This window comes from Halichoerus grypus, chromosome 5 (assembly GCF_964656455.1).
Source record: "Halichoerus grypus chromosome 5, mHalGry1.hap1.1, whole genome shotgun sequence".
NCBI lineage: Eukaryota > Metazoa > Chordata > Mammalia > Carnivora > Phocidae > Halichoerus > Halichoerus grypus.
Genome location: NC_135716.1, coordinates 104,298,136 through 104,313,151, shown reverse-complemented (window position 1 = coordinate 104,313,151; position 15,016 = coordinate 104,298,136). Strand labels below are relative to the sequence as shown.

General features: G+C 38.2%; 1 protein-coding gene across 6 annotated transcripts in view; it reads right to left on the bottom strand.

Moving 5' to 3' along the window:
• EXTL2 (exostosin like glycosyltransferase 2) overlaps positions 1-15,016 on the bottom strand; it is a 151,230-nt gene that overhangs the window by 121,958 nt on the left and 14,256 nt on the right. For 3 of the 6 annotated variants that reach the window (XM_036069514.2, XM_036069513.2, XM_078072685.1), the window contains 3 exons: positions 13,964-14,391; positions 13,238-13,308; positions 8,573-10,903 (listed from right to left, as the gene is read on the bottom strand). In XM_036069514.2, the coding sequence (XP_035925407.1) occupies positions 10,415-10,903; positions 13,238-13,308; positions 13,964-14,391 (988 nt within the window). In that variant the 3' untranslated portion in view covers positions 8,573-10,414. Of the gene's footprint in view, positions 1-8,572; positions 10,904-10,923; positions 11,978-13,237; positions 13,309-13,963; positions 14,392-15,016 lie in introns of those variants that run through there. The other 3 variants (XM_078072686.1, XM_078072688.1, XM_036069515.2) reach the window with 2 other exon arrangements.

The following is a 15,016-nucleotide window of genomic DNA, read 5'->3' as shown; positions in this document are numbered from 1 at the left end:
GGTCTTAGGTTCAAGAAAGAGGCTTGGCCTAAAGATGTAGAGTAGATGGATGAGACTATCCAGAATAAGTATGCAGAGTGAGAAGAGGAGCAGAAGGTAAATAGAACTCCCAGGACACGGCCACAGGCAGGAGAGGAGATGGGATAGGAGGTTGAAAAAAAAAGCCAAAGAGGTATGAGAAAAACAGAGTTAAGACAAAAGAGGAAAGAAGTTTTATAAGACATTCGTCAACAGTATAAAAGCCAAAGAGAAATCAAACAAGTTAAGGATCTAGACATACCCATGGAACTGTGTTATGTCTAGACATCAGGCAAGACTTGGAAAGGGATTGTTTCATGGAACAACAGGGATACAACCCTACTGTGATGGGGCAAAGAGTAAATGAGAAGTGAGGAAGTGAATACTGTGAACTTCATGAAGGAAAAGAGAGAGAAGACTACCGGTAGAAGGAAAATCCTTTTGCTCCCGCAGATTTCATAACTCTGAAATTTCTGCCATTTTAACTTCCTTTGATGCCAGGGTTCTTAACCTTGGGTCCATAGAACCCCCTCAAGTGGTCCATGAATAGAATTCAAGAGGTCTATGTATTTAGAAAGGAGGAAAAGGTACAACTTTAATCTCGCTAGTCTGAAATTTAGCATTTTTATCAATTATGAATATAGGCAAAACTACAAAAGATTAGCAGTACCTGTGACTGTCAAAAACATATTTTCATATCATATTACAGTTGTCACAGATTTCTCAAAATATCATTTACACTCATCACTTTTATGAAATTATGGTAGTTATCAAACCTACTGCTAGATCTCATTAACAAATCATTTAAACATATTTTGAAACCTGTATTTAAATGTAATTAGTTTTCTTTGTAATCTTAGGTATTTTACTTTGTCTTTTAAAAACATGATTCTGAGAAGGTATCCTTAGGCTTCCCCAGATGTCTTCAACACAAAAAGATAGCTAATCCATTACATAGCCATGTACCGACTCCATTATCCCAAATTTTTGGTTTCTATATGGCGCTGCTCTTATTTTGTTTGATAAGCTGTAATTGTCCCAAATGTTCCTCCAGGGAAAGTAGCCACGTGTCTCTCTGTGCTTTTCTGTTGATCTGACCACCTATTGGTCCTTTCTCTTTTCACCTGGTCATCAAAAAACCACTTTCTTTGGAGAAGGTAAAATTGGTTTCAAGTTATTTGTTCACTTGTTCACTTATCATCAACAAGCATTATTGAGCACAAGGTACTTGGGGATGCAGCACAGGCACCTCCTAGGAATTTATAGTTTGGGGAGTGGTCAAAAAAAAGCAGAGGGACAGACCTATGCATAAAGAGTTACTACACAATGTGGTAGTTGCTTTATTAGGATATATACAGGTTTATGGTAAATGAGTTGCCAGGGGAAGGCTTCATGCAGGAGATGACATTGAAAGTAAAGAAAATGCCATTAAAGGGCTGAATTTGCCAAGACTGGGCAAGTAATATTCATGAGCCGTTACTCTGTTTTCTAAAAATCTTGGAATATTAAACATAATGAAATAAAAGAGATTTCCATCTTGGTATATAGATTTAATTACCATATTTTATTAGAACCGAGAAAATGATTGAATATTTAGGACATTTTCCTTCCTCTATGCATTTGTACAAACAATATTCATAATCAACACAGATGAAAATATTAGGGAAACATTAATTTGAAAAGCATTTTGATATGAAGAATTGTCAGTTTTTCCTAGATGAATGCATGACACCTGCTGGCCAAATTATAAAATTTCCCTCTCCAAAGGAATGGTGAGTAATAAAGCTAATTTTATTAACTCCGTTTCTCTACCAAAGGAATTACATATTAGACCTGCAAGGGGGAGATTTTTTCCGAATGGCAAATGCGGTCCTTGTTTTGTTTTTCTGGCTTGAGAAGTTCAAAAAGTTCAAAGAATTTAAATATTTATTGCAATTTCTTTACCGGTGAGTTAGATAAGATTTGGAGAGAAGTCATGCCTCACTCAAGGTCACATGCAAGTGGGTTGGCCATTTGCTACTAAAGCCCTGGTTTCTGTTCTCCTGCGTTCCCAGACTAGGCAAGATATTCCAGGGCAAGAGTTTAGGTTGTTAACTTCTCTTCTATCTCTCGTTATTGGACTCAACTTTTCATAAATTTTCCTGCTAATGACATTACTAATATTTTGTATGAGTCTTTTATTTCTTCTCCTTGACTAATTGTTGTGGTTAGGACTTCCAATAGTACGTTGAATAAAAGTGGGGAGAGTGGGCATCCTTTTCTTATTTCTGATCTTAGAGGAAAAGCTTTAAACCTTTCACCACTGCGTATGATGTTAGTCGTGGCCCTGTCATCTATGGCCTTTATTATGCTGAGATACATTCCCTCTCTACGCACTTTGTTGAGACTTTTTGTCATAAATGGATGTTGAATTTTGTCAAATATTGTTTACTTAAAAAAAAAAAAAAAAAGCCTGGTTTATTGAGGCAAAATTTACATGAAATAAAATTCACCAATTTTAAGGGTATGGTTTTATGAGTTTTGATAAATATATTTTGTCACACCACCACCACCACCACAAACAAGATCTAGAATGTTCCTATCAGCCCCCAAATTTTCTTCATGCCCTTTGTACAGTCAATTCCCCCCTCCAACCCCCGGGCCCTGACAACCACCAATCTGTTTCCTGTTTCTATAGTTTTGCCTTTTCCAGAATGTCATATACATGGAATCTTTTGTGTCTGTCTTCTTTCACTTGGCTTAACTGATTTGAGATTCAGCCATGTTGCTGCATATATCAGTAGTCTGTTCCTTTTTATTGCTGAAAAGCATTCTAATGTGTGGATAAACCAAATTATGTTTGTCCTTTAACTAGTTGTTGGAAATTTGAGTTGTTTTCTGCTTTTGATGGTTATGAATAAAGTTGCAGTAAACATTTGTCTATAGGCCTTTGTGTGGATATAAATTTTCATATCTCTTCAGTAAATATCCAGGCATGGGATTGTTAGGTTACATGGAAAGTGCATACTTAACTTTATAAGAAGCTGGGTTTTGCTTTTTAAAAGTAATTTTATAAGTATTTCTTTATTCTATCCTTATTTTAGACTAATTCTAATTGTGTCCCATATTGTCGTAGAACTCTGGTGCAAAATATAGCTTCAACTCTAAGCGTGATGAGAAAGCAACAACGAAAGTCTATTTCATGAGGTTCATGAAATAGTATTTCTAGAGGTAAGAATATTGCATTAAGAGAAGAGTATAGCCTTGGAACCAGCTGCAGTCTGTCACTTTGACTTGCTGTGCAACCTTTATTTATTAGGCAAATTACTTAACCTCCCTGAATGTCAGTTACTGACCCCTTGAACGTGGGAGATACAGGTATCAAAATTACAAAAATTACATGGGATAAGGTGAGTGTTCCTCACGTAATAGGCACTGCTGTTACTGCCATTAGATTAACAACTTTTGCTAAAAGCTAAAGTCTACATTCTACAAAACAAATGGTATCACACTATAGATATTTTGGGATTCATTAGGAATTAATGTGTTTCTTCAGGGGTTGTAAATATGCCACACAGAGACAAATGAGTTTTGTTTGGCGCTAGTGTCTATGATGTGTGGGTTTTTAAAATACTGTTATTCTTATGCTTAACCACAGATTAGCATTTTGTACTTAATTAAGATCATGTTTTTTATAGGTCACTGGTCACTGAGAAATGCTATTGTCCCGTAAATTAGGATGACAATTACCGATGTGTTACAACTTATGTAATATGACTTACCCAGGCCAGGGCCCACTTAGCTAAGTAACTCCTGAAGGACTGATTTCATCCTGTAGCTCCACTGAGGAAGATATTCTTAATCAAAAACATTGACAGTCGGTTTTTAACTTTGCTATTTTAAGACTCTTTTCACTCAGTTTACTGGCAGGTATTTGAGCTGCTAAAAATGTTAATTAGGTTGCACTGACATCTGCTGGTAACCCAGTAAATTCCATAAAAACAGTGTTTTATAAACTTCAATAGAATCACGTAGTTTAATTTAGTCTTTTTTTAAAATTTTTTTAAGTTTGAGTCTTCAAAACTTGTATTTGCATTCTGGGTTTATCAGATTAGGGGCTGTACACGATCATTTCTTTTTTTTTTTTTTTTTTTTAAGATTTTATTTATTTGACAGAGAGAGACACAGCGAGAGAGGGAACACAAGCAGGGGGAGTGGGAGAGGGAGAAGCAGGCTTCCCGCAGAGCAGGGAGCCCGATGTGGGGCTCGATCCCAGGACCCTGGGATCATGACCTGAGCCGAAGGCAGACACTTAACGACTGAGCCACCCAGGCGCCCCGAGTACACGATCATTTCTGATTCAGAGTTCAGTTTGAATCAAGTGGCTTGTTACCCTGTTGCGTGTCTCTTTGGGATCTTCATAAAGGCCCAGCAGCAACAGAAGCTTGGTTGAGAAGTAACACACCTTTTAAATAAATCATAATCTCTTCCAGTCAGTGTTTATCACTGACCGATGGCATTGTCTTCTTCCTCATCATTGTCACATCATAATCATTATGTCTTTTGGTTCAAAAACAGTACAACAGTAGTGATGTGTATTAATTGAATTCGTATTAATTGTATTAGTATTCACTTTGAGAAAGGACTCCTGGGGAGATAGGCTGAGGGTGTGGGGAAGATAGTAAGCTCCAACAGAGCTAAACTCTAAGGGATTATTTTTTGTCAGGAAGTATAACCTGGTTCCTTTATTTATTTATTTTTTAAGATTGATTTATTTATTTGAGAGAGTGCATGAGCCTGTGAGGGCAGGGGCAGAGGGAGAGAGAGAGAATCTCAAGCAGACTCCGCACTTAGCATGGAGCCCAACTCCAGGATTGATCCCACCACGCTGAGACCATGACCCTGAGACCGTGACCTGAGTGGAAACCAAGAGGTGGATGCTCAACTGACTGAGCCACCCAGGTGCCCCTAACCTGGTTCCTTTAAAACCTACCAATTCAACACTGATTTAGAGTCACCAAATTTTGCAGCTGGAGAGAAATTTACCAATCATTTAGTTCATTTCTCCTTTTGTAGATGTGAAAACTGAGACCCAGATAAATTTACATAACCTAAATCATTACCTAGCTGATAACGAGAAAGATATTTCCTAATTCTCCCATTGCAGCATTCTTTCCTATGTAAATTGTCTTCACTAGCTATTAAGTTTATTGCTTAAACCAAAAACACTTGAACACTCAAATATGATTATTTGAGAATTTATATTTAGCTTACATTAAGTCAATCATCCTGACTTTAACTAGAGATGTGTTACTAAAATATACACTGTATTATGTAATATCGCTCAGTAGTGATTCAGAAATAGGTATCTATCCATAGGTCCTTCCCAGAAACTAAAGCTCTATTTCTTCAGATGTGAAAATAAAGACATGCAGATTGGGGAAAAAAAGAAAAAGAAAAAAAAAAGAGGCAGGAATAAACTTTAACCAGAAAAATTTCTGGCTCTTTGATCAGATTTGGGGGTAACAGAATTATGCACCAGATGTCTTATCAGTAATATATGTACATTCCCTGCCCCTTTAGTTTTCTGTCCCAATAGGCACCGTTATATGGCATAAAACTTTAACATTGCAACTTGCATTGTGATAAAATATGTGCTATATAGATAAATTACCAACCAGATATTCTATAATACAATATCAGGCACATTTTTCCTCAACTTCAGCACTACTGACATTTTGGGGTGCTTAGTGTTGGGGGGCTGCTGCATCCTCAAAGCCAGTAGCATGTCCCCAGTTGTAATAACCAAAATGTGTCCAGACCTTGCTGTGCGAACCCTGGGGGTAAAGTCAGCCCAAGTTAAGAACCACTGCTGTAAATTAAAGCTGTTTCTTTCAGGTTTATTTTTGTAAACTACTTAAAATATTCTGATCAAGAATTTGATTTTCTTTTTAAATAAAATATTGACATATAAAAAGAGAAGAAGCCTTGAGTCATCTCTAGTTTAGATAAACACTTCATCTGAATATTCCATTCTGAGCCAGAGTTAATAAAGCGGGTTCCTTAAATTGTTTTCAGTACTTGCATATTCATTCTTGCTTCTTTTTATGCTCCAAGGTATAATTTTGACACAGCCACTAACTCACGACCAAGTTTCTTTAATTCTTGGGCAAGCTGCTCTTTCTTTATCTGTAATAGCTTTGAAAAAAATTGTGTGCTTTCCTGATGCTACAAAGTTCTCTCTACACATTATGCCCTTTGAAACCAAAAGCAACCAGGGAAATTTTCGGGCAGGCATTTTCATCCCCATTCTCCAGAGAAGGAAATTAAGTGGAGCCAGGACTCAGTGCATGTTTCCAATGTATCAAATGTTCTTTTTATTTCATCTACAGTAAGTATATTTTCAGGTTTTATAGTGAGAGAACCTTCATGAAAGAAGAAAAGGAGGCATGGAAGTGAGGAGGAAGGGAGTAGAGAGAGAGAGCAAAGTCGGGAGATCCCTAGCAGGACAATAAATACTGGTTTATGATATAGCATGGGGTAAAGGATGATCACATCTCACCACTGAAGCCCTAGCAGCCAGTGAGATTTGGCACCTCCCCAACCCTCCTCCATCAAAGCTTGATCCTCCACTCCAACTCCTCCCGAGTCCCTCTACCTCCTGCCCTCCTCTGCATCCATAGAGCATGTAAGTGCACACATAGAAGCAGGCACACACACCTTTGGGTCAAAGCCTTGGTTCCTTCCAAGAGGAACGAATGTGAGCATTTTTTTTAAAGATTTATTTATTTGGGGCACCTGGGTGGCTCAGTTGTTAAGCATCTGCCTTCGGCTCAGTTCATGATCCCAGGGTCCTGGGATTGAGCCCCACATCGGGCTCCCTGCTCGGCGGGAAGCCTGCTTCTCCCTCTCCTACTCCCCCTGCTTCTGCTCCCTCTCTCACTGTCTCTCTCTCTGTCAAATAAATAAATTAAAAAATAAATCTTAAAAAAAAAAAGATTATTTATTTGGGGGGGGGAATGGGGCAGAGGGAGAGAAGAAAGAATCCCAAGCAGACTCTGCGCTGAGCATGCAGCCCCACACAGGGCTCAATCCCATGACCCTTGAGATCATGACCTGAGCAGAAACCAAGAGTTGGACGCTTAACCAACTGAGCCACCGCTCCCCCACCCCGAATTTTTTTTATTGCTGGGACAAGCAAAGGGTCAGCAATTCATTGCCTATACTTCAAGCCTGGGAACAAAGAGTTTCTAGAAGTACTTCAAAAGCTTCCTAAAGCTTATACTGCCTTTGAATCTTTTATTTGACAGTTGGGCTTCCTGTTTTTCAGCCTTCTTAACAGAGTTTTTAACATAGCCAAGTCCTTCCAAATCCTTTGCGAATTTTGTACATGGAAAAAGGAAAGAAAACGTTAAATATGCAATGTTGGGAAGTCTGATGGGAAGCAGGTGCCCTCAGATGTGATACTAATAGTGCAGCGATGGCAATGCTTCTGGAGACACCTAGCAATATGTATCAAAAACTCTAAAAACATGCATACTACTGGATGGGTCCAAGTATTGAAGTTCTTGGCCTTAAAGGAATCATTATAGATGTGCTCAAAGGCAAGGGCATTTACCCAAATGTTGTCCTAATAGTAAGAAATCAAACAAAATGGTAGTAGGATTGATTATATAAATTATAGTTTATCTATCCAATGAAATACCAAATAAATCATGCTATTAAAATATATGCTTCAGAAAGTCAGGAGGAATAGACACAAATACGCTTAGCCATTGTTAATGTGGTGGTGTGCTTTTCATTTCTCCCTTACGCTGTTCTGAATAAGCCAAAATTGCTAGAATGAATATGTAGGGTTTTAAGAATAAGAAAAGGGGCATTTGAAATAAAGACCTGAAAATTGCCATGGTTCTCTGCCCATTGTTACATAGGAATAATTTCTTGAATATCTCACCTGGTGGGCCCAGAGGCTTTCTAATACCTAGGTATTGAGTTGTAGAATTAACTGCACTTATTAGCAGTAACACACTCCAAAGCTCTTCTATTTCTTAATGCAAACCACTAGGTAGATAGGACTCTCATTTTTGCAGATGAGGAAACCGATGCTCCAAGAAGTTAAGTAAATGTGAGATCTAGGAAGGATTTGAGTCCAAATACTCTCCTGGCACACCTAGCCTCTAAGTTCATTGCTTTCCTCATGCAGTTTCAAACCTGAGCAGCATCTCTTCTCCCAATCATTTGGAGCAAGAATAAGAGGTGTACAGAGGAAAACAGTTTTAGTAGAATCACAGCCACAATGCAAAGGTCTCTGTATCACAGATTGAACTTCACTTTGTGATCATATTTGCTCTATAATGTCTGTAAAACATGATACGATTAACTTACGTGATGCTTAAGACAAGTTTGAGAACACAAAATGGGAAATAAAATCTCAGAATATTTTCCCACTGGAGAACGCCCCCCCCCCCCCCCGCCCCAGGGAAGGTAGCTAATGCCTCTGCTTTACCCTAAGCAATATATTAGAATATTTAGAAATTTGTAAAAACACGGACCACAAAAACGTGAGTCTGCTTAATTAAGAGAACATCTTCATGGTAGAAGTTTATTTTATTTATCTGCCAGGTGAATTCCAAGGGGCAAAAAATCACTACCAAGGTTGGCCAAAGCAGATAATGAACATTATAGGTTTTTAGTGAGGTTCCGGGTTCTACTGGTTTTATCTGACTGCATTAAGACACATACACATGCCAATGTAAAGAAACAACATATACTGAACTAACTGCACATAGACCTCATTGTTGGAACATTAACCATGATTATTATAATATTTTCACAGCTTTGCAAATGTGAGAATACAATGACATTATGGGAGGAGGAGGGGGAAGAGGAAGAGGAGAAGGTGGTATACAGGAGCTTAATTATTCCTTGCTACTCTTTTTTTTTTTTTTTTTAAGATTTTATTTATTTATTTGACAGAGAGAGACATAGCGAGAGCAGGAACACAAGCAGGGGGAGTGGGAGAGGGAGAAGCAGGCTTCCCGCCGAGCTGGGAGCCCGATGTGGGACTCGATCCCAGGACCCTGGGATCATGACCTGAGCCGAAGGCAGACGCTTAACGACTGAGCCACCCAGGCGCCCTTTTTTTTTTTTTTTTTTTTAAGATTCTTGCTACTCTTGTAAACAAGGACCAAACACAGACACTATGTGGAACACAGATACTAATTCATGTAACAGAGTGAGCAAGTTAACAATTTACTTGCTCAATTATGATGCAGACTCCCTATAAAATTCCTCTGCTATGATTCAGTTATTTTTCTCCTGTATGTAATCAAAATATCATCATGATGAATGCCTTGGGTCTTTTTTGAAAAAAAAAAAAAAAGAAAGCAGCAGCAGCTCTGAATACGAGAGATTAACTTTGTGTATAATACACGTAACTCTTCAGTATCCATGAGATAAGCCTATGCCCTAACAGTAAAGGTCTTTCCATACCAAAGGTTGTAACTTTCGCCAGTTCCTAATTAATCATTCTTTCAGAAGATTATTTTATGTTTCTTAAACAACACACAGTTTCTGTAAAATATAGGAATTAACGTACACTTCTCAAGGTCAGATTCAGGGATAAAATGCACTACCTGAATCCAGTAACACATTTGCTCCCTGCTGCATAGAAGTTGCACATAAGAAACACAGGTTGCATTTTTTTGTGATCCATGCAGTAAATATTCACAAAAATCAAGCAAACAACTAGACATCCTTCAGCTACTAAAATGAACTCTCCCAGTCACAACAGACTTATCAACGAAAATCAAAGCACTGATGGTTGCATCAAAACCATGCTGGGCCGAGTTAGTGCTGGAAAGGGCTGGTTGGAAAGACCACAATGAAAGCACTGAGAGTCATGAGTTTTCCACTTGTTTTTATAAGGGATTGAGACTATTCTCCCCTCACATGGCTTTTCTCTATGCCATAGGCTTTTGCTAATGAGGCATTTCAGGCTTCAAATGAAAACAATCATCCTTTAGGGAAAAAGCTGAGAAATGCTTTTCTGAAGTTTCTGATCCTGGAGACAACTTGCTATAGGTCCATAAGGCAAACGCCAGGAATCCAAGAGATTGTAGAACTGTCTCAGAATGTAAACAATAAAATCGCTGACCAAGGAGTTCTATCCGTGTATGAAAATTCCTCGCAAAAAAAACCTATCTAGAGAGTACCAGCTTCTTGGTTTTTGAAGTTCCTGTAAATTTTATGTCCTAGAAGCATGGTACATTTTTTCCTTTGTAGAGACTTCTGTAGTGGATAAAAGTTCGTGATGTTGCTTAAAAAAAAAAATAAACCCCAAAAAACAAAACAAAACACCAACCCTAGCAAAGAGAAGCTACTCAGATACTAAGCAGTTTTGAGGTTTGTTTTAGTTTCATATTTTACTTTTGTGGTTGGCATAGGGAAAACCAAACTGAGAAATCATGATGTTGGAGTATTTTAAGGGCATGCTATTGTAGATACTAACAAGCTTATTTATACAATAAGACCTCTGCAGAAAGTGCTCAGCTCGGTGCCACATTCCAGGATAGCCACCATTGGACTCTTTTTCTAAATTGCCCATGTTTACAGGTTTCACAAATACCCCTGAAGTCTTCCCGGTGTTCTTGGCAATGATAAAATTCATGGCAATATCATCACAGTTCTGGATTTCATCTATCAAAGAATGGACAGCTGCAGGTTGCCTCTGAAACAGGTCAAGGTATTTGCTATTGAAGAATGAGGCTCCAATCAGCACCATAGAGTACTGGTCGCCATTTCCAAACCCCGGTGTTTGCAGTTCAAAACCTCCATAACTGTAGACACCTGATGAAGTAGAGACATGCTTTCTAGGAACAAATCCTACAATTTGATCAGGAAATTGCTGAAAAGATGGAAAAGGAACAATTAAGGGTGGCATTTCTTGAGAGCAGACATGGTGAGAAAGGCAATGATTTATTACAGAGAGAATTAAACTGATTTATCAACTTTATTTTATTCTTGGCTTCCACATCTCAATTTCATCTAACTCCAGGCAACTTCATAAATCTACATTCTGATACGTTTGCAGGTCAAAATTCCATCGCAACCCAAATTGCTAACAAAATTTCTAACCTTACAAATGTTCTCTGAATTCAAATGTTCTCTGATATTAACAAAATCTAGTCACCAAAGAGTCTGGTTCTTCAAAGTTTGCTTCAAAAGAAGCTGACTGTATGAATGCTATTTATTACGGGAGGTAAGAAGATATAGCATAATTTTGAAAATCTGTTTCAATCTCTAAGGAGCACATAAAATTGTGGATCTACATGTATGATTCTGTTTTTCCATGTTGATTTCAATGTTCTTGAAAGTCACTGTTGATTTTAAACAATGTTATATTTTTCCCCCTTCTCAGCTTGGGTGTTTCCTTTTTAAAAACATGAGTAAAAAATATATAATGAGATGTTGTCAGACTCTTTGAAGAAAGGATAGTAGTAAAACCATAGAAGTAAGATGAGAGTAACTAAAAATGAAACAAAAACCAGCAAACAAGAGAAAACCAGTGAAGCATGGAAAAGAGTAAGAATTTATAGAGTTAAAAGGTTTAGTTCAATCTCATAAGTAATTTGTGTTTCACTCATTTACTGAACAGACATTAAACTAGGGACACATCCACACACACACACACACACACACATCCACACACACATCTAAATCAGCCTGGGTTAAATCCCATTTCAAAAAAGTCATCATCTGGGAAGGGTATGATTCAGCTGTGTGAACAAGGAATTCCCATACTGTGAGACGGTTGTACGTGCAATTGGGTAAGCCTCTTGGAAGCACTGAGGACCGGGTGACAGCTTTGTTACTGGGAGGCAAAGGGGAAGGGCAGGGAGTCGAGGATAAACCCTGGGGGGCTTCAGAGAGCAAGTGCCATTGACATCATTTAGGAGGATGAATGAGGTTCCATAGACGGCTAGAGAAGGAAAAGTCATAGCACTAATTAGCGGTAACGGGTGAGCACAAAAGCACGCTAGATGTCCACTCCAGCCTTGCCCGCCTCTATACCCCAAATCATTACACTATGCCAGGCATTGATGGGACTGAACTGTAGGAGTCAAGTTACCTTGGGCAATGGATTGAAACTGTTCTTGGTTATTCTTCTATGAATAAAACCTAAAAATCATATTTATGCATTTTTAATTATGGCTTACTTGGATTGTTCTAAATAAGCACAGTTCTCCTATTCCCCCCCCACACCCCTGACATTTTAGGTAAATTGATTTTTTTTACCTGAAATAGAAATTTCACAGCTGGAGTATTACATTAGAATTTTTTGCCTAAGAAGCTTTATTTACAGGGCTGGAAAAACTGCTATACGGGAAAAAACTTGTTGAACTTGGTATAAAGTTAGAAACTGAAGTTTTGAGAGTGCTGATATCTGCAGAGGACTGTGACCACTTACCATTAATATCTAATGTTCTTATATCCCACGTAGCTAATTAAGGAGGGTTACTATAGTGCAAATTAGACCATTTATTGGTTAGCACAGTGTTTCATTATTTGACACAGCTTCAGAATACTGGTATGCAGTCCTGATTTCTGCAACTTGTAAAAGCCAGCTACTATTAATTAACACATATTCAATGCAAAGAATTGTGTTTATAGAATAGCGAACAATTTATGCCTGTTTATTCCAGCTAGGATTTAGGGGGGAAAAAAAAAACAACCAAAATAAATAAGTAAATAAAACTATCACCACAATGATGCATGTGGAATTATTACTATTCCTAATTCCTAAAAAGTTGTCCCAGCATTAGGATTAAATTTTGTGGGTGTAATAAATGCTTTCTTTTAAAGAAAGTTATATACAACATTAATACAGAAATACACTTCTCATTTGAGACATGTATCTGTGGCCTTGTAGAAAAATATCTCTCGATTCTAGTCTTTGCCATACCAGATCATCTCCTCATTGTTCTCTGGAAGATAGTTCTAGCTCTTCTCCCCAGCATATCAAATATAAATCAAATATAGATAAAAGATACCATAACTTGCAGGCTGGCTTAAATGAACATGAGACATGTTGATTACCATGCAACAAATATCTATGTCTCTTAGAAAAATACTGTCTACACTGTTTGAGATGACTCCCACATTAAACCACGACGCTGCCCAACTAAATCAGAGATAAAACTTTATACTGATGAATTCATAAAGGACAGAGCAACATTACCTGCCAAACTGAGAAAGCAAAGACAAGGTCTTGGGCGCTAATTAGCGTATCATCGTCTACCATTAACACCGCTGCAACAAAAGGAAAAAGAATTATATCCAACAGTTTGGAAATGGAAACAAAACTAGTAATAAACAATGGTGCCCAGATAGAACATTCAAATGAATAATTTCCTGAACAAAATTAGTAAACAAGAAATGTACTCTCGGAGAGATTTGTCTGGTAGAAAAAGCGTTTATTTGAATTGTAATTGATACTTATAATTGCCTGAGGGGAAAATTATTATGCAGCTCTCATCCATTATCCTAGAAACGAATGAACCTATAAATAAATAAAACCGAGGGTCTTCTAAGCAAATTACAATGCTCGCGAAACTGCTCTGAACGGGAGGAAAAGGAAGGTGGCAAAAAAAAAAAAAAAAAAAAAAAATACATTAAGCGTAAGCCGAACGGCATTTTACTACTTTCTGTGATACCATACTGTGTAATTATAGTCGATCTTTATTCACATTAACCTCTTTGTCACCATTGCAAGATGTATGTGATTTCTTCCCCACTAAACTGCTTCTTGACGTCTTGAAAATTGCCCCTTATGTTTCTTTTTGATTCCCTCTCCCTGCTTTCTCCACATCAGTAAGACAAGCAGAAGGCCGGAAAGCCACACACCTGCCCCCCGAGCTCTGGGGAGTGGCAGCCCATGCCAGCTAGGACCCCAGCAGCAACTCACCATTGGTTTCCAGTTCGGGAAAGACCTGGAGTCGATTTCTCATCCTGTTTGTTGTCTGGAGTTTGAAGATCACAGGGACAGGGTGAGGCCCTAGAGAGTTCCATAACTCTTCTGGCCCCTTCTCCCCAACGTTGTTCCACACCACAATCACTTTATGCAGATACGGCACGGCCTGATAATGATTTAAGAGTCTCAGTAAGAGATCTGTTCTGTTGTATGTCTGCATTATTAGAGTAAAGGAATCCAGGGCGGATTTGCCCTGGGATTTTATTTCCCTACGCAAAGTGAGCATCTTGTCTTCCTTGATATTTGGAAGTAAAGTGGTCAAAGCCCCGGCTACGAGGAGCAGCACAAGGATGACCACCAAAGAGAAACGAAGCACTCGAATGCCCATCACTCGTCCAGGAAGTTTGCAGATGTGGCAACACCTGGAATACAAACGGCAATAAAATACAGTGTTAGCATTCTTGCTAGTTACCACGTTTTTGGCTTTGCCTTTTTAAGGAGGACGGAGGTAAATCTTATTTGAGTTGATTAAATTCAGTTCTCCCTGCCTCTTTGATAGGGCGACTTGACCTAAGGTAAAAATGAAAAGTGCAGTGAATGGACCTCCCCTTCTGGGCCTGCTTGCTTTTGCAGTTGTGGACAAAAGCTCATCTACACACAAGCCAGAAGAAGTAAGCAGTGTATTTTAAAATCTGCCCTCATTTTACTATGAAGAATTTGGAACGGAGACTATTTTTTCAAATGGGATTACATTTCTCTCAGTAGTGTACTAATTCTTTAAACAACTTTACTGAGAGATCATTGACATAAAAATTGTATATCTTTAAAGTGCACAACATGATGTTCTGATACATGTATACGGCAGGGCCTTGAACAGCACAGGTTTGAACCACGTGGACCCACTTAATATGCGGATTTTTTTTTCAGTAAATACAGTCCAGGACTATCAGTGGATTTTCTTTTCCTTATGATTTTCTTAACAACATTTCCTCTTTTCTTACTTTATTGTAAGAATGCAGTATATAATACAGACACCAAATACGTGTT